At 35.9% G+C, this 25,156-nt stretch overlaps 1 protein-coding gene across 2 annotated transcripts in view; it reads left to right on the forward strand.

Moving 5' to 3' along the window:
- The window catches only part of sm (heterogeneous nuclear ribonucleoprotein L), a 162,174-nt gene that overhangs the window by 9,557 nt on the left and 127,461 nt on the right, over window positions 1-25,156 (forward strand). For both annotated transcript variants that reach the window (XM_089075942.1, XM_011639537.3), the window contains exons 2-3: window positions 13,939-13,982; window positions 16,344-16,413. In XM_089075942.1, the coding sequence (XP_088932068.1) occupies window positions 13,939-13,982; window positions 16,344-16,413 (114 nt within the window). The remainder of the gene's footprint in view (window positions 1-13,938; window positions 13,983-16,343; window positions 16,414-25,156) is intronic.

Consider the following 25,156-nt stretch of genomic DNA (forward strand, 5'->3'; position numbering starts at 1 on the left):
CTGATCCTGCTGGTGTGTTGCTCAGTCAGGGGTCTTTTTAATTACGAAGGGTTAATCTTTTGCGGGGCGCATTATGTCTGGATGTAGGTCATGTTAATTGGAATTATTTGGAAACAAGCGAAACAGGACGTATATCCTGTTATAAGGAACAGAAAATTTAATAGTAAAACGAAATTTCATGGAAATTTATTATATTCATGAATTTTAATAATTTTATTCATCGTACATTTTTGATATTCGTAACTGGATCATGAAGGAATTTAATTGCTTAACGATATTCTCTATTTTTTTTTTATACATTTTTTTATACATTTTTTATACATTTGCTATGAAATGCTGCTGGAAATGATTGGTCGTCGTTAGAATTACTCAAGAATCTAAATTCGTTACGTAAGATGGAAAGGAGCGTATCGACACAGGCTGAAATCACGCTTTTGCGCGAATTGCGTGAATTTCGTCGGACACGCTATTTCGAGGCGGAAGTACGTATTTTTTTTCCGCGCGCCTTCTCGTTGCTACATTTATTTCAGTACTTTACGCAGCCCGAAATAACCGCACCGAAATAAAGTCACTCACTCCCATTAACGAACCGCATCTTTCAAGACCAGTTTCTTTAAAACCGGCATTGCGCAACGATCGATGGCGTGTAATCGCCGGAAATCTGTCTGCTCCTCTTTCGTCTTCATTAAGAAAATTTCCGGCAACGATGAGGTGGATACGTTTTATTAATCATTCTTAATTTGAAACGTTAATTAAAGACGAAAAAAAAATTTTCTGGCGACCTCAGTCACTTTTCTGTATATATATATATATATATAAAACATAACGTGGTGTCACGCATGTCTGTCCATCATGATCTTCTATTGGAACGTTTCGAACATGATGTATCGGATTTTTTTTTCTTTCTTTGACGATGCGCACAGGGCTTTAGCACGTTCTTAATCCGGCTTTAAACATCGAGACCGGCTTTAAAATCGATCGATGATCAACAGCACAGCGGGACAGATTTTACATTCAGCGGCGTTCGCTCGTACAGATCGTGAAACGCGAGAGCCAGATGTCCGTTTGTAATCAATAGAGGCGCTCAAACTGCGATATGGCGTCGAGAATTTTAATCGCGCGGGACGAGCGTGTCTCCGCATGCGAATTACTCGCTCGAGCATTTCCGCGAATGCAAATCTGATTTTGCCGCGTGTCCTACATTCGGGCGTCTTCTTTTGATTCCAGTCGCCAGTGTCGGAATCAGATGCACCGCCCGCAGCAACTTGATGCATCTTTTCAAATTTGCAATTCGATTAGCATGCGTAAGGCGAAATCTCTAGAACAGATAGGACGTGTAGAAATGGGACTTTGTCTAACCTAAATATGCGGGCTGAAAATGTCCTAAAAGCCTGGAGGTCAAAAACACTGCGTCTTTTTACGCAGATTACATTATTATCTCTTCTTAGTTTCCTTTGGCTGTATACTTTTTCGATATCTTAACGGATGATTAAACTACAATACTGGTGAACTAGCTTGCATGAATAATTGGATGCTTTTTGCGCTTAATAAGCTAAGAGGCAAACTGCTTTGAGCTATCGCATAAGGTTAATGAGGCAATATATACTATGATAACAAGATGTAGCATTGTTTTTTTTCCCTTTTACTACGTAATTCAATGTAATTTTTTTGTGATTCGGTTGCAGAAACTTCAAACACAAGACGGATGTTTTCTTATTACGTATCACCGCGTACGATTATTCAGATTATACGATTATTAGAATCTTTCGGAATTCACGGGCGGCTCTTTATGTCGCGCAATTGTATAACTCTTGACATTTCGGGTTACAATCCCAGAGAGAAATTGACGTTTAAGGACAATTCGGTATCGCGCGTGTGTGTCTCGGCCGTATCGCGGATGCTGTGTAATGTCTTTTCGTTTCCGAGAAATCCGCACCTGACGATAGATGTTCCCGTTACGGAAGGCGAGAAATTGCGACCGTTCGCTTATCGTCCGCCGGCCGCGATATTTCTGTCATTTCACCGAGAAGTATTGCTCTTCCCGCGGAAATCATCGCTTAAACTCCTTATCAATGGATTCTCATCGGCACGAAACAATCGAGTCGACTTTGCAATGCCCTCGTCAGATGCGCAATATTATTTCCGCATCGTTCGTTACGTTTAGCGTTTTCCTTCGCACTTCGAAAAGCCTCGCGCGATTTTCCCCCCCAAGACAGAATAACTTAAAGTTAACTTAATAACCTAAAGTTTCACATGAAACTCGCGAATTTGCGAAATGTTTCACCATTGAGCGTGTTGTTCTATGAGCGGTTTGAAGTTTGATAAGGTTTTCATAAGCGAAAAGTTCTTGCGCACCACTATTCATGCCGTTATGAGGGAGATGTCTTTATTAATGGCGAGAGATGACGGGCTTTTCGCAACAAATGAATTAAAGAAAGATCACTTCATAACCATTGCGATAACAATAGAAACGAAAACAATAACTAAATTACATTACGTAACAGCCGAGCGAGTTTCACTGAAAAGTTCTTATTTCGCTCCTTTACCTTTTCCCATTTTCATTAGTAAGGAAATGTGAGACATAGAATCATTCACGATAAAAGCAGCGAATTGTAGTTGCAAAGTCGTTTCAAGAAGAGAAACCCAAATTGCTAAAAGTATTTTATTTTAAAAGTTTAAAATTTTATATGTTTTACTTTAATTTTGTTATCTATCGAAAGGAACGTCAATCTAAATCACCCTGACGTCGAAATTAATTAAATTAATTAACTAGAGTTTTTCAAAGAAATAAATGTCAAACCTCAAAATTAATTATAACGGCTCAACATTTAATGATTGATGATTTTAATAAATTGTCTATTTTCAGTTTATTTTTTTCTTTATTTTAAATCTTTACAACGATTTAAAATTCGCGAAGTGTATCAATATGCAGACGGCGTCGTATTTTGAAGATGTACACGATTTAAACGTCGTGATTCAACAAGGATTCGCGCGAGGTGGAATCGTGTTAGCTCCGATATCGGATCCTGTATTCTGCGCGAAAATTGCGCGAAGACTCTCTCCTTTCTTCTCTCTCTTTCGTCCTCCACGTTCGTCCGACGTCTCCTTTATCGTCCCGGGACGAACGTGCGCGCGTTACATCATACAAGTTTGCTCCGCTTTCAGGGGTATTGCATTGCGCCGTCTCGGATGGACGCAGCCAAATAACAACCGTGTTTATATCCGCATCGCGGAAGTTTTCGCTTCTCTTTCGAAGCGCCGCCAGCCGCGAATCGCGAATAATATCCATCTACATATTTATGCGACGTGCGGCGCGCAATCACCGCGGCAGCGGAATGCATCGAATTTCGAAAGAACGTACGTCGCACTCTCGCGGACATACAGCGCCGCAGGTGCCTCTCATTCGATTGTATTAAATTTATATATTTGTCGACTTTTTGTCTTTGCATGCATTTTTTCAATAATTTTTTGTTCCTTTTTTTTTCACTGTGCCATAAAAGATTCCATCTTGTTGGATAAATTGAATATCCTCTGCCGTGATTTTTTTTATTATTGAAAAAAAAAAAACTTAATGAGAAGATTTTAATTAAGTTTAAGAGATTTTAGTTCTGAAAATTAATTAAAAAGAAGAACGATAAAGATACCAAGATAATTACTGTGTTGTATCGAAAAAACATCCGCAGCATCCAACACTCGCAGAGAATTCTCGAAAACGCGAAGAGCAATCCACTCCCACGTGCTGAAATGAAATTTTTTGGTGGAATTATTTTTGGCGGCGGCGGGATCGGTCTATTATTTTTCTTTTTCTTTTTTTGTGTGTGTGTGTGTTTAAATCGCCTCTAGCGATATGTAGATTATCGCGAGGCGAAACCCTGAACTCCGTCATCGTCGTATCTCGTTATCGTCTGTTTACACGAACGCCTTCTCCCGGATGAGGCGAGGCGGGGCGCGGCGCGTGCACACGGCCAACATCGCGTATACACGGTGTGAAAATTTACGGCATCGAGTTAAACGGAATTAAGGCCGCCGCGAGAAGTTGGAGCGAAATTAGAACGGCGAGGCCGCCGCGCCACGCCGCGCCGCGCGCGTTCGGCACTTAATGATATTCGCTTTTCCCCGTTTTCGATTTTCCGTCGCACCGAAACGCGCCGTTGCGTCACCGAGATTTCCTTCAAAGCGAGATACGAATGACTGATACTTCGAGAGAGACACGATTAATTGTAAGATCCACCTTACGTCAAACGCGGACATATTTCTCTCGGACACGTGGCGATATTGTGAAAACAATATTTTTCATATATTTTTTCTGATATGTTGTTGTTTTAAAATCTTGACTAAGAATAATGATACGAAATAATTTTTGCAGCATGAGGAAATGAATGATAAAAAAGGATCGTGATTTGACAAAATTTAACGGAATTAAAAATTTAGTCAGCAAACGCACTCGTATTACTTTCTATGTATCAAATATCCGTAAATTAAAATTGAAAATAAATTTTTATTGAAGGTTTTCAATTAATTATACAATAATAGATAACTTTTTGTTATCTATATCTTTCGTTCTTATTGTTTTTTGAAAATTTTTTTTTAATTCTGTAATTTTAAAAAGAATTTATTTTGTTAAAGATTACCGAAGATTACATTTTTGTTACATTATAATAATAATAATATAAATACTACTATAATAAATATAATATTATAAATATTTTACATATTTTATATTTTTCAGAGCAATTTTATTTTAATGAATATAATTGTATTGTTAATTACATTACAACAATTATAATTTACAATGAATATAAAAGATAAAAATTAGACTAATTGCTAGAATTAATATTGATTTATACAGCAAAATTTTGTAATATATGATCTTTTATAATGTGTTTTTTAAAGACTATATATGAAAGAATTAGATAAGCGTTAAATCTGATAATACATTCGCCCGCTTCGGAGATCATTATCGCAATTCATCTATATTTCAACCATAATCTAATTATTGCGTCATAACAATCTAATAATTGACCGAATTATCATTTCACCGAACTACGCAAACACAGTAATTTAATAAAGCTGATAATAATAACGATATTATCATTCTATAATAATCCTTTGAATTGCCATCGTTTTTTAATTTCGTTTATTTTTTCCGTTATATTTTTTTCACCTTTTTTAATAAATTTTTTTACAATAAATATTATTATAGTAATATTAAAATTTAATGCTTTTTCCTTTAATAAAACGAAGAGATATTTACCTTTATAAAAAATATCTTTGAAATGTATGGATTAATTAATTTATTATGAAAATATTTTTTTTACTCGATGAAATACTCTCATAATTAATGAAATCAATAATATTGTAAAGACGATTTTTTATTATTATCAAGCTTGCGAATCATTCGCTTGCTTTTTGATTTCTCTTTACAAAATAATTGAGACAGTTGCATGCTGACACATACAACAAAAAAAAAATATATATATATATATTTGAACATAGGGCATTGCATTTTCCAATGTGTTGCAAGTCGGTCAGAAGACATGAAAATAGAAGGTGCATCGCGTGTAGGGTTTAAAAACGCACAATACACTGTTGGAAAAAATGTGTTGAATTTAACATAAATCGCATGTCCCAAACGGTCCACTCAAAATTTTGTGTTAATTTAACATAATATGGATGTGTTAAATAGTAACACCGACACTATGTTAATATTTGAATAAAAAAGAAATGTACTCTTGATCTTAATTTGAAGTTAATTGTGTGATACAATTAACATAATTTTTATGATAAAATAACATGTCGAGACGCGTCAAAATTCAAGACTGTGCCGAAACCACACAAAGAATAATAACAAGTCATCCCCACTCCTGTTATAGAGTAAAACCAATATTTTTTTTTTGTGTAAACTTTAACATATTGAATAAATACGTACGAATTGTGTTATTTTTAACACATTTCTTAAATTCTCATTTTAATAATTTTACATTTTATATTTCTTAAGGTCAGTCAACATAGTAGACATGTGTTTTAAATTTACATATCAATATGTAGGTTATTTTATTTAACACAAAAATTTTAACAAGGATCAATTTTAACACAAATACAAAATGTTTTTTACTGTGTAGAAAGGATTGACGCGTTTTCGCGCAAACACGCGGCACGGATGCACGCGAGGCGTGTCTGAAATATTTCCGAGCGGTCTTAAGAGCCAGAAAACATCGTTCGACGACGGACGGATTCTGTCTTGTACATCGGAGCCGGCCGGCATTCGAGAAAAAGAGAAATTAACCTGGTCCGGCACGCATGCATGTTGGCGACGCGCATTGTTCTGCTCTAATAATTGCGTTCAAAATCAATTTGCCGTGACGAAATAGTCTCGCGCGGTTGGATATGATTTAGAATCATCCAAACTGTTCGTTTAGCGAATTTAGGCTTGCAGACGAAGCGGGTTTTCTTTGTATTTTTAGTAATAGCAGCGATCACCTTTTTTTTTTACAAGCACAAAATTTAAATATTTCTTTTTGCCCGCAAATTGCATTTGGAATTGACTTATCGCGAAGTTTGGAGGTCTAGAAACAAATAATTTAGATCAAATAATTTGACAAGCTAAAGTCAGCTTATATAGACAAATCTTGTGAACGGTAGAAAATTGGTTCCTACAGTTGGTTCATAGAAGAACGAGTGTAAACGTTCCACGATCTTTGTCTTACTCTTAAGAATCACGATCAAATTTAAATATCCGGATAAAAACTTGAATTTCGAGAGAGAGAACAAAAATCTCGATAGGAGCTGAAAGTTTAAGGGCGTATTAGAAATCGCGACATGACACGCGACAAGGAGCGCAAAATGGTGGTGGATTAAAAGCGCCGCGAAATCGCGGGAATTTTTCATGTTACGACCTACGTAAGAATGCTGGTGGTGTCTTTTTGGGAGGGTAAGTTCGCGCGCTTCTCTATCCCCGTCGGGCCCCGGAAATGTGAGAAGACACCAGCTGCTCGGTTGCGAAATTAACGCGAAATGCACGAAAAGTTTCGTCCTGCCGAGGATGCCGACGTGGCGGAAGGTCGGTACGTAATTCATAGCCGACAAGATAATTGGGGCAGCGATTGCGCGCGCGCACACACACAACACACACACACACACACACACACACACACACACACACACACTGCGCGTGCGTAGGGAATTTGCGCGAGTAGTCGACATAACCGTTTAACCAGTTTGCTTATGCGTTTTCCAAGAAATCGCATGCTGCATATTAGCGTTTACCCCGTCGATTCATTAACTTGTATTACGTTCATATTACGCTTTATTACGTGTTAATTCACCTCCGAGAAATGCATTACATTTGAACAAATATGGCAGATTGATAATATAAACTAAATAATAAATATTTTATGTTTATGTACGCGTTTTGTACAGTTAAACGCGTACTATATACAATCAGTGAGTTTCAATGTGTAATGAGTTTATTTGTGTAAAAGACACGAATATTGAATAACTTTGAATAATATTTAAACGAATTGAATAAACACGTAAGTTTGTTAGTATTATTATTCTTAGGAATTATATCATATTTTATATCGCTTTGCGTGTTAAGAATAATTATTGCATGAATATGAAAAGTTATCGAGAACTTTTTTAAGAAAATTTTAGGTTCTTAAAAAATAATTTTTTAGTCCACGTTCTTGCGTAAAATTGAAATGCATAAATATCGGCGGTTTTCTTATATCAGGAATTCCAGACTTCTTTGAGGAGCCAGAATCAAAATTCGGAAGATGAAATACTAGATATGAAATACTAGAAATACTAGAAATGCAGAAATCAAGGAAATTGCGCAATTTCGCGATTAGTCATTACGATTGAAAACGAAATTCTCGAAACGTGAATCAGATAGAGTGACACGCGAGTATTTGTATCTCGTAAGTTTTACAAAACATCATTGCGAAGTGTGAAACTTCTTAAAGCGTCACTTATCGGAATTTTGATAACACATCCGTGAGAGCGAGCGTTTCGAAGAAGACGAGAGAGGATGCAAACTTGCTTAAGGTTTCTTAGTAAATTTCATTCCTTAGGAAAGTTCACATTGCTCTTTTGTACTCGCAGATCTGAAAAATTAAAATTAAATTAAAATTAAAATTAAATTAAATGTTAACAATTCTTACAAAGGCGAACGTGGATTCTCCCATCATACGGTTACTCCCTTTTTTTTATACATAATTAAGTGGAAAAGTTATAGCTTCCCTGCTTACCTCCGTCTAAATCAAGAACATCACAAGATGGGAAAATTACCCTTCAATATTAATGTTACTTTTCGTTGTTTGCTTTTTATCGATAATCTCCCGGTATAGACGAATAGAATAAAATATCAGTGAAATCGGTGGAGAATCGGTCAAACTTCGCTTAACTCTAATTTACCTTAATGGAAGCGATTCTGTTTGCTGAAGTGATGATGTATCATCGCGAACCACTCGATATTTCGTAAATTGACTGAACTGTCGTTCGAACAATATTGACATACACATTGGCGTGTGTGTATGCGCGCACGCGCGCGCGCGTTTACGCTATTAGAGAGTCTATTCTCTTCCCGGTCAATGCTCTAACCGATCCGGAGTGGTGGCTAAAGCAAATCGAAGTGAACCTCAGCAGACGGATAGGTCGCCGCTCTACGGTCGAGGAGAAAGTCAATTGGCCGCTTGCCAGCCACGTGCTGATAAAGAGATTACAAACAGGAGCAACGTCTCCGCAACGAGCTCTTTGCGTTCCTGCGTGTCCAGAAACGAACAAGTTGTCGGCGATATTGCATTGCACGCATTCTGTATATTTTATCTTTAATCTGGTTGTCCAAAGACAGCCTAGAGACTTTTACGTTGGTTCCATTTGAAATTTCAAATAGAAACGTTGACGTTCAGGAAATCGTTATCATTTAGAAAATGATTATCAAAACTTGACGTTCGCTCGCGATGCACTAAAGTGACATAATTTTTTTTACATATCGCTCATGCATAATCGATTTCCTCGCAGGAATGTGTAATTGCGTTTGAGAGAATGTATTCGGTCTCGTCTTGGAATTTAAAAAAGTTACACAGTAATTTTTATGCAGATGTTTTACATAAAGGAGATCGCTTTGGCGAACGCTTTGTATGCAAACGCGATATAATAAAGATAAGAAAAATTTGTTGTTAGATATAAGAGAGAAAAAGACATAGAATAATATAAATATCTAAATAGATTACGATTCATGATATTAGTAATTTTTTAATTATTATAAAATTAAATTAAAATTATTATTAAATTAATATAATATTAATATAATATATCAGATTATTTGAAATAAGCAAAACTTGGAATTTTTTAATAAAGTAAATGTGATACTGTCGTACTTTCTCATATGTAATATATAAAAATAATTAATTTTAGAAAGAGAAAATGTTCTTGTATTATTATTTTTTAAAAACAATCTACAAAACTTCAATGCTCAAGACTATTCAACTGTTGATAAATTGGAGAATGCTTTATTAAGTTGAAGCGATAAGTAAGCAGACGAGATGTCTTGAATCTTATCATCTTTCATTGTAACATGCATAGAATGCGGAGAAAATTGGCCCAATGTCTCGTCTTCTCGTTTGCCGAACGGTCAACTCGATAGTCATTTGACAGATGGACATGAGCCGGTGGAAACGATCCCAATTTTATATCGGGGACACATGACACGTTTCAAAGATGTCTCGGATCTGGGTATTATGTATTTAGAATAATAAGATCCTGTCGCAACAAGTGTAGATGTATCAAAACGTTTCATTACTTTGATCATTCATACCAACAGCAGATTTGTTGTTAAAATACATAAACGTGCAAAAACGCAGGACAGTGGCAACTGAATTAAAAAATTGTATATCGCTACATTTTTATTCTAACTTTGCGATATCCTCGCGCAAAAAATTATTTCCCTTATCTACTCTGATATCTAATAATTATTTCGCACACACTTTTCCTCTTTTACGACTTAGAAATTAGAAAAAAAAATTTGGAAAAGAAAAAAATGAACTGCTTTCTTAAAATTATCATTTTTGTTGGAGTGTCAAAAACGTCAAAAACGAATTCGATGTATTTTACTGTGCGTGAAAATATCTTTTGTCGTTCTCTGCCTCTTTGACCGTACGATAGATCTCGCGTGATCTCAGCCCAGCGATTTTTTTCTCCGACGACCAGCGCGGCACCCATTCAGCGCGAAAGCACGTGGTTGGTCGCGCGCCAGTGGGCAGTTATGTTTATAACAACGTATGACAGATCCCCGCGGTATTCTGCCTCGTAACGGTGATGCTATGCGTAAGCTATAGGACGTTCGTGACGACGGAGATCTCTTGGACGCGGCGCATCGGACATTACGCAGAATCGCCCCTCGGGAGACTCCCCGGCCGGCTTGGCCGTCCGCCCGGGCGGATTCTTACCGCTTTCGCATTGCGTTCTTTTTCGGGGGCCGTTCAGCCGCATTTCGCAAGTCACGGACGCGACGCCGCGGCGACGAATAATTAACGAGAACGATCGTCGGCGATAAATCATTAAGCGGGGCGACACCGCTCGAATTGTTGACTCGCTCGCGAATCCATCGCCCAACGGTGGACGCGCATCGTTCCGGCTGGATGCTTCCCTTCTCGGGATATTACGGGATTTATTGGAAGTAGATCGGTCCAATCCGCGTCTCTATAAACGTCAGGGGTATTATGGAATTGTTCGGAATAGATTCCGAAATTGTTTTGGTTGCTTTTCCAGATTTCTATCATATTTTCTGGGAAAAATAGAATAATCTCCATCGGAATCTATTCCAGACAGTTCCATAATACGTACCCAGATGTAAACGCGGAGTAAATGTAAAACTGCATTAAATAAAGAAGATGAGAATGTTTAACGACAGTTTATAGTTTCGATCATTAGGCATTTTCATCTGAAAAATATTATTTTCTTTCCGTACGATTTAACTAACGTCTAGTATTCTGTATGTTTTACTAAAGATGACATTTTTAATTCATGCTGCGTGTTTTTATTTATACTCAAGATTCGTAATTGTTGTTGGGCGACAAGAAGAATAGACGCTCATTAAAACCGCCGGTTCCATTGCGTGTTCATTATTCAATGAAACGTCCCTGTGAATGATATGAAGAAGAAGATACAATGATATTGCTCAGACAATACGCTACTAATAGCTGTAATACTAATAACAAATATGACGAATGATGTGTGGTTCGTAATGAAGTTGACAGGAAGAATTGATAGATCTAACTGGTAATAAGAATTCTATCAATTCCTTGTTTGATGATAAATATTCATGTTTAACACTCGCATTCTCTCGACAGGGGAGAATAAAAAACGCTCGTTAATCTCACCGCGTATTCCTCACGGTTTCATTATTTAGCTGGACACTTCGCGAACGCGATACACCTCAAATGTCTCTTGGCTTACGCGCAAAACGTAGCAGTCACTTTTACCATTCAGGCTAATTTCGTAACCGGATCATTAGCGACGCACAGATTCATGCACAATTGCGTGAGTTTCATTACGTCTCTTCTTTGTTCGCGTTTTGCGTCGTCGTTGCCTCTTCTTTGTTCGCGTTTTGCGTGCGTCGTCTTGTATTGTAATCAGCACTGTAATATTAGCGGAAAATCGCAAAAAAATATAATTTAATTTTTATAACATTGAAAGATTAAGAAATATCTATTAGGGCTGTCGTATTTATTCATTTTTCAATAAATTTTTTCAATCTTAATTTAAGATGCTGATTAGAATATATTTTGACTACACGAAATAAAAGATTTATTCTGAATTTAGAATATTATTTTTATAGATATACAATGATTGAAAGCATAGAACAGCGCAGTGCATAATAAGTTTCGTCGAAAACATTTATTTCTTTGCTTCTCTCTGTTTCCTTACCTACAAAACCAATACTTCTTATTAATCTATTAATAATAAAGTGAAAAAAATTAATGTATACGAAGAAAAAAAAATAACTGCATTTATTTTTAAATTAAATCATCTGTTTTTCGGAGAGCGATCGTATTTGCAAAATCAGTTTTTTTTTTTTATCTGGAAAAGCGTGCTAACTTCTATTTGAAAATTTTCCCGTTATACCTCGCGGGATTGCCGCAATATGTAAGTTGTTTTCAACCCAGATTTTACCCAGAGTTACCAGATAATGTGGTATTGATAATTGGATCCGTGAATACTCGGATTTCATTTGTTTCGCGGTTGCGGAAAATGCGAATGAATTATTTAGCCGCGACAAGCGACACGTCACTCCGACGTACAAATGCGCCGCGCTTCATGTTTTATTCATCATGCCCACTGCGCATTACGCGATATGAAGCGACTAGACGCTTAGGGATTGACATTCGCGCGCGGTTTCACAAGGCGGATTATGTTCGGGGACACACACAATGGCGAGCCATGTCGCAGAACGGTATGAAAAATAGATAAATCTCCGCTATAATTTCGTCACAAGTCTTCGTATTGGTATTTCCGCATTGAAATCCAATGCTCGAACCGATATATTTCGAGATCTACTTCTTAAAGGAGAATACTTTAGATCTTGGTGAAGTTATTATTCTGTTTTCAGACTTCCGATATTATTGACATCAAGAGAATTTCGACAATTTCTTAAAGAAAGAGTTATAAGTATCAGAGATGTGTAAACAAGTTCGAATCGAATCGAATTGATCCACAGTGAATTCGATTCGAGTCGTTTTTGAATCTGAAAGATTCGAAATCGAATAGCTCGAAAATTTTGAATCATTAGTTCGATTTCGAATCAATCGTCTATTTTGATCGCTTCATTTATATCTCCCACGCAATAAATTTTGTATCTTATATTACTGTGCATGCTGGAAATATTAAGCACTAAAATTCTGCTATGACTGTTGTGAGCTGTAACTAAAAATATCAATTTACTGTTATAAATATTTTTAGAATTATATAAATAATGGATGCTATATCAAATCAAATACTAACTGTGTGTAAAAATTTATTTTATTCAGTAATATCCGTTTTAATATTAATCTAACATGCATTAAATACAATCAACGAATGAGTTAATAGATGATTAACGAACTCTTTCCACACTTCCTTCCAAATTTGCTATAAAAATCATTTTGGATGTCGTAATCATTTAATAATATAAATCCAGAAAAATTTGATTCGAACTTCGTATTTAAATCGAAAAGATTCGATTCGATTCGACCTTGCAAATGCTTGATTCGGCATTTTTAATAAATATTAAAAATATGAAAAAAATAAAATATAAAAAAAAAATAATAAAATATACATAACGATATACTTAACGATGGAATTTATACTCGGACTTATTAGTTTCACTGTAAATTATAAATAGTTAAATATTTCTCCTTAACTCGAGAAAGGGGATTGCGAATTTTGCTTCCTTAATTATGCGATCCAGATTGGGTCTCAAGAATTTACCTAAGCGGTCAATACGTCACGGTCCCTAAGATGTCCCGCTGGCACTATTTCCGTCGCTTTGGGTGCCATGGGTAAAAAGACGCGTGCCACGTGTATTAATAGACTGACCGTGCACGACACATCCGTGATGACGTCACCGCGCACCATCGAAATTCAGCCAAAACCGCCGTGCAAATTTGTCTTGCGCGATTTCCTTACGATGGTAGACGGTGGCACGTGTTGCTACAAGGTGAGCACACAGAAAGGGGAAACCGTGTCGCTCGGGAAATCCGTACTTTCGACTTGCGAGTAGTTACGAGATAGTCGCATTTTCGAGAGAACTTGCCGACCGCACGGTCTTGCGCAGATGGCAAAGTGAATGATGTCGGTCGGACGAAGCGAAGCCATTAACGGCGTTTCTCCACGCGAATTTATTATCCACGATGAAAAAAAGTTATTAACCACGTTGCTCGTTTCTTTTTTTTGTTACAGAATCACGAATATGGCGGGTACGGAGACGAGCCACGGCGAAAAAGGTGAGGACATCTGCATACGTTTATGTTTTATTCGCGCGAATTGATAATTATTTTTTGTATGCAATACGAAACCGATTGTGATGATTGCACGTGCATTAATAAAGAAGTGAGAAATTAAACTACAAAATTGGAGTACTTTCTGAATTTATATATACAAAAAAATTGAAAATTATTAAAATAGTAATTTCATTGTTTCGTCCATTGAGATGCTTCAATAGTCAAATCAGCGACGACCGGCGGCTGCTATCTTATCGCCGACAAATCGTTTATATTGTACAGTATTTTCTTACGTTGTAAAATTATTATGATCGATGACCATCGAGACTTTCACTCATGCATTGTTTTGAATTCCTGACGGGATTATCAATCGTGCACCATCGCATTTCTCCGACTTGTTAACTTTCGCGACACTTGCGATGAGACAATGAGCTCTGCGATTCATGGCGCCATTCGATCGTCTCGTATATCATATTGCATAAACAAGTTATTGAAATCAATCGCAGGCAATTCGTTCACTCGATCGTTCTCAATAAAACTGTCGATGATAACATGATTTTATATAATTTGTATAAAATATTGATATTGCAGTTGATTTAAATTTTTACTATATTTTTTTATCAATTTCATATTTTATATTAATTTTATATTTTATATTTTTAATTTTATAACACGATTTTCCTCAATTAACTCTTTTATTCCTCTTTGAATGGAAATGCAAATGTGATTCCAGGCTCTCTCTTCCAGATTCTTATTTGTGCGCTATTATATCAATGACACGCCATTAAGAGAACGTTCGAGCGTGGAATTGGATGCCTGATAAGCGCCAAGACGCAGTTCTATACATTTCGCGACGGCGAAAATTAATTAAAACGACGCAGCCGGTCGTCACGAAGTTTGACCCTACTGCCGCTGTCCTATAGTTCAAGTTCTAATAATAAGAAGTTAAGTCGAGCATTAAGCGTGATTCAATCCAGCGGAGGCAATCGGATAGCGAGCGATATCTACTTCACGAAACTCGCGATAACTCTTTGGTAAAGTGAATTCGAGCCGGCACACCGTTGAGTGGTCGCAGATGCAGATATCGGTGTTAGATAATCGACAAGACAAGAGTCGGGAACGATATAAGACCGAAACGATATTTATCTGTTATTTCGCGAATCCCATATTTTCAAAATCTACGATCTTTGTTCTCAACCGAGAGAGAAACGCGTTTTGTGCGTGAACCTTTGAGCTTTAGATTTCTTTATTAAAGGTATTACCGAGAAAGAGGTTGAAGCACTATATAATTGCAGATGCATTTCTGTCCATTTCGAGATATCCCATACAAATAATAAGCCGCATCATAAACACGAGAGCCCGATAAAAATGAGCTACGAATAACAATGATCGTGACAAGTAATTCAATTTGTATCGATCCTTAGAATTGGATGTTCCATTACAACAGCGTTCTCGCTATTTTGCTTGTGGAAAAATTACGGCGATTGATTTTTATTGCTGGGTGCAAGTCACGAAGAAGAGATGTATATACCAATATCAACTGTGAAAAATGTATCGCGCCGCGTCCATCACCGGTTGGTTGCTTTGCTATACAACACGTGAGCATGTCAAATCTCGGCTGGAGATTACTCCATTCGCTTTTCTCTCGACCGAGAATGCGAGATACCTATCTTCCTACTTCTGACGTTATAATTCTTTATGATGCGCATGTGCAATCCACGTTTTTCACGGATCAAAAATATTTTTTTAAAATTATGAGAAATTTTGTATAAGGTATTTCTATGTATAAATGTGAAAATTGTATGTATAAATATGAAAATTATTTATACAAAATTTGTACGAGATTCATAATTAAAATGTATATATGCGTAATAATATTGTCTATAAAATTAATTTATTAATATCGACATTCGCGGACAAAAAAGTATGACAAACATTTTAATTTCATGAATATGATGTTCAATATCGAGATAGTGGATGTTATTAATGGAGTTTGTGGAAATTAATTTTTTTTTTTTTTTTCAAGTCTGCGCGAAAAAACGAAACCGAGATAATAATTCTAGTTTCAACGGGTGCAATCAATGCGATTTTGCACCGCATCAGCAAGACGTCCGTACCGCAGTCAACGAAGAATGAATTATTATTTGGCGAACTAGTTTTTGCGAACTCGGCGATAATCCAGGCCTCGTTTTCGAGCAGGTTTCCGTAATTGAATTTTCAAATAATTGGAGCGTCTCTTAACGAGGACAAATGATAGAAATTTGCGATTTTATCGATCGCGCACTTATGCTTTAGGGCAAACTTTAGCAAATAAAGTCCCCTGTGCGTTCGCTAGAATAATACGTATGTCAATTAATGTTTCAGAGAAGACAATAATAAACCGAACCACGTCCTCCTCTTCACAATCATCAATCCAGTTTACCCCATCACTGTGGTAAGTGTCCTTCATCAATTTATCAATTTACGCTGGCATGACTAAGCTTTTTGCTTTTTTATTTTATGTCTTCACAATTTTGAATCTATAACATTTTGAATCTATAAGGAGTATGTATACAAGTTACATAATAGTTCTGTCTTGTGTCTTGAAAATTCTCGTACAAATAGGAAAACATAATATAATTCATAAATTATTTCTTACTTGAGGATTAAACGTTTTAAGAGGTAGTGTAACAAAGCTGCAAATAATGCACAAGTCGCAAATGCACAATAATTGTTATATATGTGGTCCACTTTTTGTTTTTTTTTTTTGTTTTTTTTTTTTTTTTTACATGTATTAATTCATAGTGGCCAGAATGGAAAAGTGGTGCAATTCCGCGACGCGGACTATAACGCGGGATTGAAAATATTGAAGCCAAAGCCGCAGAGAACAAAAGTTGGCAGCACGTCAGCCTCGTAGATTTCACAGGCCGTCGCACTGCATTTTATTTCTGTTTTGCGCCAATAATAGATGAGCTTTGAGCTCCTCCCGTTTCTCTCCACCGCCCGCGCCGGTGGTCGGGTCGATGTCATTCGACATTGTTTGCGCTGCTTCTGTTCGGGCGCTCACATAGCTATCCGGTCACACAAAGCTCGTTTTCTTGCGCCTCTCCCGCGATCGAACCGCTAATTAAAAAGTCGATTGAAGGCTTCTTGCTTGCGCGATAATCGAAAGTGCTAACAATACTGGCACTACACATCGAAAGCGTGTCTGCATTGCAGCGCGAGTACAATGCTGCTCTTGCTTTATATCGTTCTGAAATTATCTTGATTCCAGTTATCAAACTTGGAGAACTTTTACCCGCATTAATTGATAACAAAAAAATTATCAATAGCAAAAAATGTTACGTTATTATCTTGTAACGATAAAGGAATGGAAAGGAAAATTGTATCGTCTCTTTACGCGAGTTGCATAATAAAATCGTTACGTATAAATTGTCACGAATAAAAAGGCTAACCTGTCGGAATTTTAAACCGTGCAAAATACGAGTAGTAATACGAAGTATCTGCTCTGTTAATATTTATTATAGAACATTACGGTATTATTACGATACGGTTGTATAATGGACAATTCATCTTTTGAAAAAAAATGCGATAAAAATGCGGTAAAAAGAAAAATTAGTATTTTGCGATGTGTACAAGTACCCGTTAATTTCAAGTATACCCGAAACGCGACTTCATATTCCATTAACGGCTCATCTTCTCAATTTAATTAAAAGCTCATATAGCTAAAGCTTCCTCGAAGGTTTAAGCTCTCAAGCACGCTCTTAGCTCTTTCTCCGTCCTCGTTTCCTTTCTCTGGCATCCTCTGTTTTTCAGTAAAGCAATTATTCGTCTAACATTCTACAGTTTACCTCGTCTTGAAAATCGTATAACAAATGAATTGCCATATCTGCTATCCATTAAAATAAATTAATCGCTGCATTTGCCTTCCTGTTTCGCGGATTATTTTTTATTTTCTCTCCTCGCGAGGACCTTTGTATATTTAATCAGCAAATGCGTCGATCGATATTTCATTTTATTCGAAAACATACCGCCGTTTCGATTTCCGGCTTTTTCATCCACTAGGCAAACATTTATCCAGCGAAAACACTCCGTCCATAGGCGTATTTTACTGGACGTATTTGTGAGCACTAATTGAAAAATTGTTATTTTCGTAAAGTATAATAAATTTTTAGTTCGACGCGCATAATCAAAGACTTTGATCGTGTATATCAACGTAACGGTGACATAGTTGCAGCTGGAAGTAGTCGATGTAAATCTAGGTTATTATGTTGGACTGCCAATATTTCGTCGACACATGGTTGGCGTTATAAGCGAATTTGCTTTTACGAGGTGCAAGGCAAATTGAACTAAATATCATGTTTATTGCGGAACTTCCCGGATAGAGCGCCCGATACGATCGCCAAACGGTCTATATTTGTCATTGCGACGTTTATTGATCCGTTATCGAATTATATTATTCTCTGTCGATTTGTCTAGTATAAATTAAAGGAGCATTTTAATTCTTAAAATTTTATTTACGCGCCACGTAAGAGAACGCTAAGAATTAAAAACGAAATAATATAAAGTAAAAATCAAGAGGAATCAAATGAAATGTCAAGGAGCTCCTGGTTATTATTATTGCTCGTTAAGTATCTCGTGAGCATCTTATTTATAAACTATTCGTAACAAGAGCTTGTTTCATTGTGACCAGGTTACACCTGTTGGTGTAATCCTGCTCCGTCCGTTTGAGATCGTAAGACGAGAAACCGAAGTATCTCTCGCTCCCGCGACTCCCGCAACTTGCATCAATCACAGAGATGTGACGTTAATTCGGGTTATCGCGATACAATATTGCGAGCGTGTCGCGCTACGGTTGCCAATATTTCGCGCCTGAAGTGGCGATGATGGCGTTGGAAATGGTGCACCTCGTATCTATTTTATCGCGATGCACGTGTGTGTGTGTGTGTGTGTGTGTGTGTGTGTGTGTGTGTGTGTGTGTGTGTGTGTGTGTGTGTGTGTGTGTGTGTGTGTGTGTGTGTATGTGTGTGTGTGTGTGTGTGTGTGTGTGTGTGTGTGTGTGTGGGTGGGTGGGTGGGTGGGTCGGTGGGTGGGTGGTGTGTCACGAACAGATAAATGTCAAATGCAGCTAACGACGTATTCTTGCGTCGCGTCGCAATGAACTGAGTATGCGGGGATTCTGAGTAACAGATTTCATTTTCGAACTCTCGTAATATAATTAAGATGGAATCGATTTTCCTTTACAACTTTAACGACAATTTATACATGCATTTGATCCGTTTAGTTGCGATCGAAACTTTTCTAATACACGCCACTATACCAACCGTCTTTCTTTTGCTCTTTATATTGAGTTAAAATTTTTTTTAAGAGAATTGTAATATATTATGTTTTTTATTAATATTTGGACGTTCCTTTTATATGAAAAAAAAAGTTAAAATAAAATTTGTTTTACTATTCACATAAAATGAATGCGGAGAATGCAGAAAATTTTTTATTTATAACAATCACAAATTTTTTAGTTATAACATGTAACAAATATACAGAAACGCGTTATTAAGCATTGAATAAAACTCGATAAATAAACCTGGATAAAAGGACTCGATATTACATTGCAGCGCAATGGGAAAGGACGGATATTTCGAGATGTCTCATCGAATCGCGTGGGAGAGTTGGAAGAAACATTGACCTTACAAAATACAAAAGCTTTTGTGCGGGTCCGGGATGTATATGTGTTCAAATGTAAATTCGAACGCGGCATCGGTCTTTAAATAGTTGCATCGCGCGTGTATGCAATGTATGTATGAATTGTATTGAAATTCGAAATAATGAAATAAACATCTAACGAAATTGTCTCAGTTTGTAATTGTTTTATAATGTGTGAATTTAATGATTATATGTAATTTAGGTATTGAAAAATGTGGATAATAATTTTATGTATAGATGCATATTTTTATTTTATTAAAAATTATATTGGAAATATTGGAAATTTTTTTCTAACTTTCTTTGCCAACTTTTTTGAGTGACATATTCGTAAGTTTGTATATTTGACAGATAAAAAAATTTATTTACATAACAGATTGGATAATTTTTAGCAATATATGATTTGATCTATTAAAATATTATTAAAATATATTGGATATTAATTTTTATAAATATTTTTATTAAATATTTTAATAATATTTGTAAATTAATAGTCTTGCTTAAGAAAATTAGTTATGTTGCATTTTTGAAAAAAATTTCAACATTATTCTTTTAATATTGAGTTTCAACAAAATTACAAAGGCATCAAATTTATATCTACCGTAACTGCAAACATTCTATGTTTTCTGCGTTAAGTCGCGTGTGTCTGAATATGTTTGTGTGTTCAGCAACTTGTTACATAGAATGTAGAAATAAATTTTCACACGCTTTGACTTTGGCAATAACATACACGATGATGCGCGACAGTCTGCTGGATTTAGATTAATGAAGTAGTTATTTCAAGATTCTCGATTCCGATTCTCGACCCGGAATTCGTAATTCGATCTTGACATATGTTTCTGTCTAGCTATCTGGCAAAATTGAATGAGAATATAAAAAATTATTTTGCAGTGTATCACATTTCTTCAACGAGTTAACAGTTCAATCCAACTGAAATGTACAAAATAATAATGAATTAATCGGAAATCTCTTCAGCGGAAATCCGGATATTGATTCGAAGACAAATCACAGTATTTATAGTGTTATTTAGCCGCGATGTGTGAAATAAAGGTGATGCTTTTATTGGTTTAATTACACATTTCTGAACAAATTGAGATAAATTATTCTGCATCACGATTTAATTATTCGAAAAGCCACGATGCGAGTGATATTAATTTATATTTTATTATTACCATAACTTCATCTAATTTTAGCGTTGAAGAAAAATCAATGGGGGAACATACATATTCCATAAAAAGTGTTGCATGCCATACTGGGGAACAATAAAATTGTCGGGTGACGAAGTACGCCATAAACCAGCGTTATCCAAATTTTTCTCGACACGTAAAAAACATGACATTTTTATAGCAAACCACTGAAGCTTTAAAAGCCTATTTTACTTTGAAGAAAGAGTACTCTCGCTAAAAAAGATAAATGACACTAGTCACGTTGCTATAGAAAATTTAGGAATAATCCTAAAAAATCTAGTTCTACACATCCTAAAATTTTTTACATGTGAAGAAATATTTGAAGAGCATTATTGTCTCTCGGAGATTAATTTTTTATATATTGTTGTTATTATGTAATTCCCTAAAAACAAGTGTTTTAGATGAGTTTACACGAAGTTTTGACGCAAATCTCACAATAGATTTAAAATATATAGCAACTTAGACGAACATAAATCGATTCGTTAGAGTTGGCTAAAAATCTCCTGAGATTTTCCTATGAGTGAAAACTTTTCGGCGACCTGTCTTTGCTTTGGGACATTAACTTTAGCCTAAATAACTTTAACCCGACAGTCAACCGGAAATATTTCGTTGTTGAGATGTCGTCGTATGCACGATACTCCTGAGCTTTACGCGTGGATTTGCATCTTATCGTCACATAATTTCTCCGTTCACGGTTTCGCGTTCGCGTCCGGATAATTTTCAGCAAACAAACTTGGGGCGATGGGACGGTCACATATCCCGAGATGGAGTTCTTCCTTTCCAGAAACGACACGTGGAATTATATTCCCACATGGGGCGACGGTGCGAAGTTTCGCGCCACGGTTTTGGGGCGCGACACGCGCGTGAACGTCTAACGTATTTAATAAATCGCGACCTACTTCTCTTGTCTCCGGAGAGAAAGTCCGTCTAAATCTCCATCTCTCCCGTATGTTCCCATTCTCCCCCTTCCCCCCCCCCCTCTCTCTCTCTCTCTCAATCTCCGTCTCTTTCTCTTGCTACGAATTCAAAACTAAATCAAACATCCCCATTTTTTTCAGAGAACATCTTTATTTATTTTCGCGCCTTAAAGTCTTTACTCCCCATGTGTTTATTTTGACCTCACGAAAGAAAGATCATCATACGCAAGTTTCATTTCAATTGCATTCCTGCGAGCTCAACGTACTAGCTGTTGAAAAATTTATATGAATGATAGGATTGTTGGAGCGAGTCGAGAATCCAACTCAGCCGTTGGTGCAACATTTTTTTGTCTGAAACACTGTTGCACGCATATAAAGCCGGTTTATTCTCGCTGTCATTATTTCAAGATGCCCATCCGTCTCATGGTTCTCGCATGCATTAATCGCGATATTTTGAGCCGCGAATCTACCGTAGCGCAATGTCTCAAAATAATATGTCACATTCCTACTATCAAGAATAAACTCGTGTACACGTCGGCACGCACACGTGTCACAATAGTCCGACGCGCGTTCTTCTGAAAGGTATTTCTATGCAACGTGTTTATAAACGTATCCGGGAATGTCGCCGGTACGTTCTGCGGAATGATTCATCTTGGAAATCCGCCGATCCATCTTTCGTATGTAATGTCCCGAGAAAAATGCGTTTCTTTAATTTCCTGCTTTCTTACTTGCGGTTTTCCACCGCAATGAAATTTATTTGCATTTGTTGAAGATGTTACGAACAAATTATTTTGATTTATATGATTAGCTGAGATTTATATGATTAAATAAATAAGGTTATTGCACATTATTTTCATGAAAAAAGATTTTAAAAGTGAGAAAATTATACATATTTTTGAACTAATTTGATTTGTCGACTTCTGATAAAAGAAATAATAAAGTGATAAATAAATATTAGAATGCGTTAAAATAAATAAAAGTTAGTAATTAAATAATAAAGTGATTATTATGTGTCTGGATGTTAATCATGCCGTTAAATCTATATACAGGTTCGACGTGGCGCAATTTAAATAGAAATTTGAACGTGTGTGTGTGTGTGTGTGTGTGTGTGTGTGTGTGTGTGTGTGTGTGTGTGTGTGTGTGTGTGTGTGTGTGTGTGTGTGTGGTGGGGGGTGGGGGGTGTGATCCGATTTCTGGGGGAAAGAGCGAGTAACATTATCGTCTAGTTTTGATAACCATTCGACGGTCATACTAAACGCAATGAACGATGACGTCTGCAGTACAGTTGCATGTTATTGCTCGGATCATTGCCTACATTTAACTGTATATATTCATTTTGCTAATTAACATCTGTACCGTATCGTATCTCCAAATTGATATGGTTAAGTCACAAACTGGTTTAGCCATTTTCATTGAATTTTCGGAAAAATGCAAAAACTGTCTCTCGCCTACCGACATGCAAAAGTCATGAATACTGAACGCACTACATTTTGTTTTATCTCACATGTGAACAATTAAAAGAGCATGTGTGTATTGTTTTAATTCTATCTTTTTTTGTAGAACTTCATAAAGATTTTTTTTTTCCTAAGATAAAAAGTCGGTTATATCTTTCATTAATTTTATTTTCATTAACTTTTCTCATTTTCTCTTATAATTATAATACATGAGAAAGATATTCTTCTTATTTTCATTTCTTTCTTCTTTTAAAGTTTAATGTGAAGTCATATCGCACATTAGATTGCACCAAGTAAAAATTTATAATCTAAAATCACATTTCTGATATCAAGTGAAAAAACTGTATTTTAGATTTAGATTTAAGAAGACATGGAATCCGAATGTAATTTAAAAATTCAATTAATGATCTAAAAAGATATTATAGTAAGTTACTATAGTAAATTACTGTAAGTATTTCTCAACATGTAGTAAATATAGTCGAGATCTGAATTATTGTATGTGTCGCAATTTAAGATAGGAGTTATTTTAATATATAGTCGCAGGCTTGTCTAGACACATTGTACTGTGTCCAAATAATATAACAATAGTAGTCATTCTAAGACTCGGTATTATCCTGCAAAATCCGAGAATACCTCTTATTTCAATTTTATCTTTTAGCTTAAAATATATAATTCTTCAACAGTCGAAGACATTTTTAGCATTTTTTCCTTTAAAATATATTAATATAGACTAACTATAGACACTATTCCCTTAAAATTATTTTAATTTAAATATTTTAATCACATTCTTCATGTTTATTCTTCTTTACATCGCTTAATGATTTTTGCATGGCTTTTTTGATTTTATTACAGAAAACTTTAGTGTTTCAATATTACAATCCATCTTTTACAATGCTATTAACTTTCCTATACTTATTTTTCTTCACACATTTTCCAACTCTCACGATAATGTTAATGCACGTCATTAAAAAGTGAAGTGTCGTCAAGGAGGATTTGATACGCGAGATTTGATAAAATAGACGATGAGTATCGAATTGTAAGAGAGAGGATCTTAAAGATACTTGGTGTCGTATTCTCGGATCAGTTTTCTAACAGTTCGAAAGTGTCGGAGAAGCGCAAAAGAAAAAAAAACATCATCGAATGATAGGCTCTAACGCTTTCACATTTCCTCGCTCGACTCACTTCTGCAAACAACTTTTCAAGATATTTCAATGTCTGTAATGTAAGATAAATTACATTTCCATGCGCGAGACGCTAATTCATGAAAATATAACTACCGCATATTTTCAAAAAAAAAATTTTCAAGAGTGATTTTTTCAAATAACAATTTTTAAATAAAATTGTATTAATATTATACTTTTTTAATGTACGAAATATATTTATATACATATATAACGAAATAATAAGTTGGATAGTAACGTAATAGTGGGATAGATGACTTAAATATATTTTACATAACGTGGCTCGTATCGCGCGACGAAAGTTATTCCAAGTGCAGAGATATTTATTCGCGATAAATCATTACGAGAACACTTGCTCCGTGAGAAAATCGCGATGCTTTTCGCATAGCGCATTTAAATGGACGATGGTTCTGCCGGTCGTGCCATAAATCAATCGCAGCCGGTGAGAATAATTCATCGGTTAATTCCGATCCAGGGAGCCTCGATCGAATTTCGTACTTGATTGGCAATGTCGAGCGAGCTGCTTTCCACCGATTTTCGATTTGCATAATTCCATCAGGTTGACACGTGTGCTGCAATTTCTAAAATGGATAATTTCTAAATCCGTCGAGTGACGTTTGATTGCGTTAACAAAGCCTTGTTAACTTCATGCTCTTCGTGCTTGCAGTATTGATTTAAATATTACAGCAAAAAAAGAAGAAGGAATATAACGGCGCTTTTTTTTCTTTGTTTTATATAAAGTTGCGGAGAAACATTTGT

This window comes from Pogonomyrmex barbatus, unplaced genomic scaffold (genome assembly GCF_055798465.1).
Source record: "Pogonomyrmex barbatus isolate J1 unplaced genomic scaffold, ASM5579846v1 scaffold2, whole genome shotgun sequence".
Lineage (NCBI taxonomy): Eukaryota > Metazoa > Arthropoda > Insecta > Hymenoptera > Formicidae > Pogonomyrmex > Pogonomyrmex barbatus.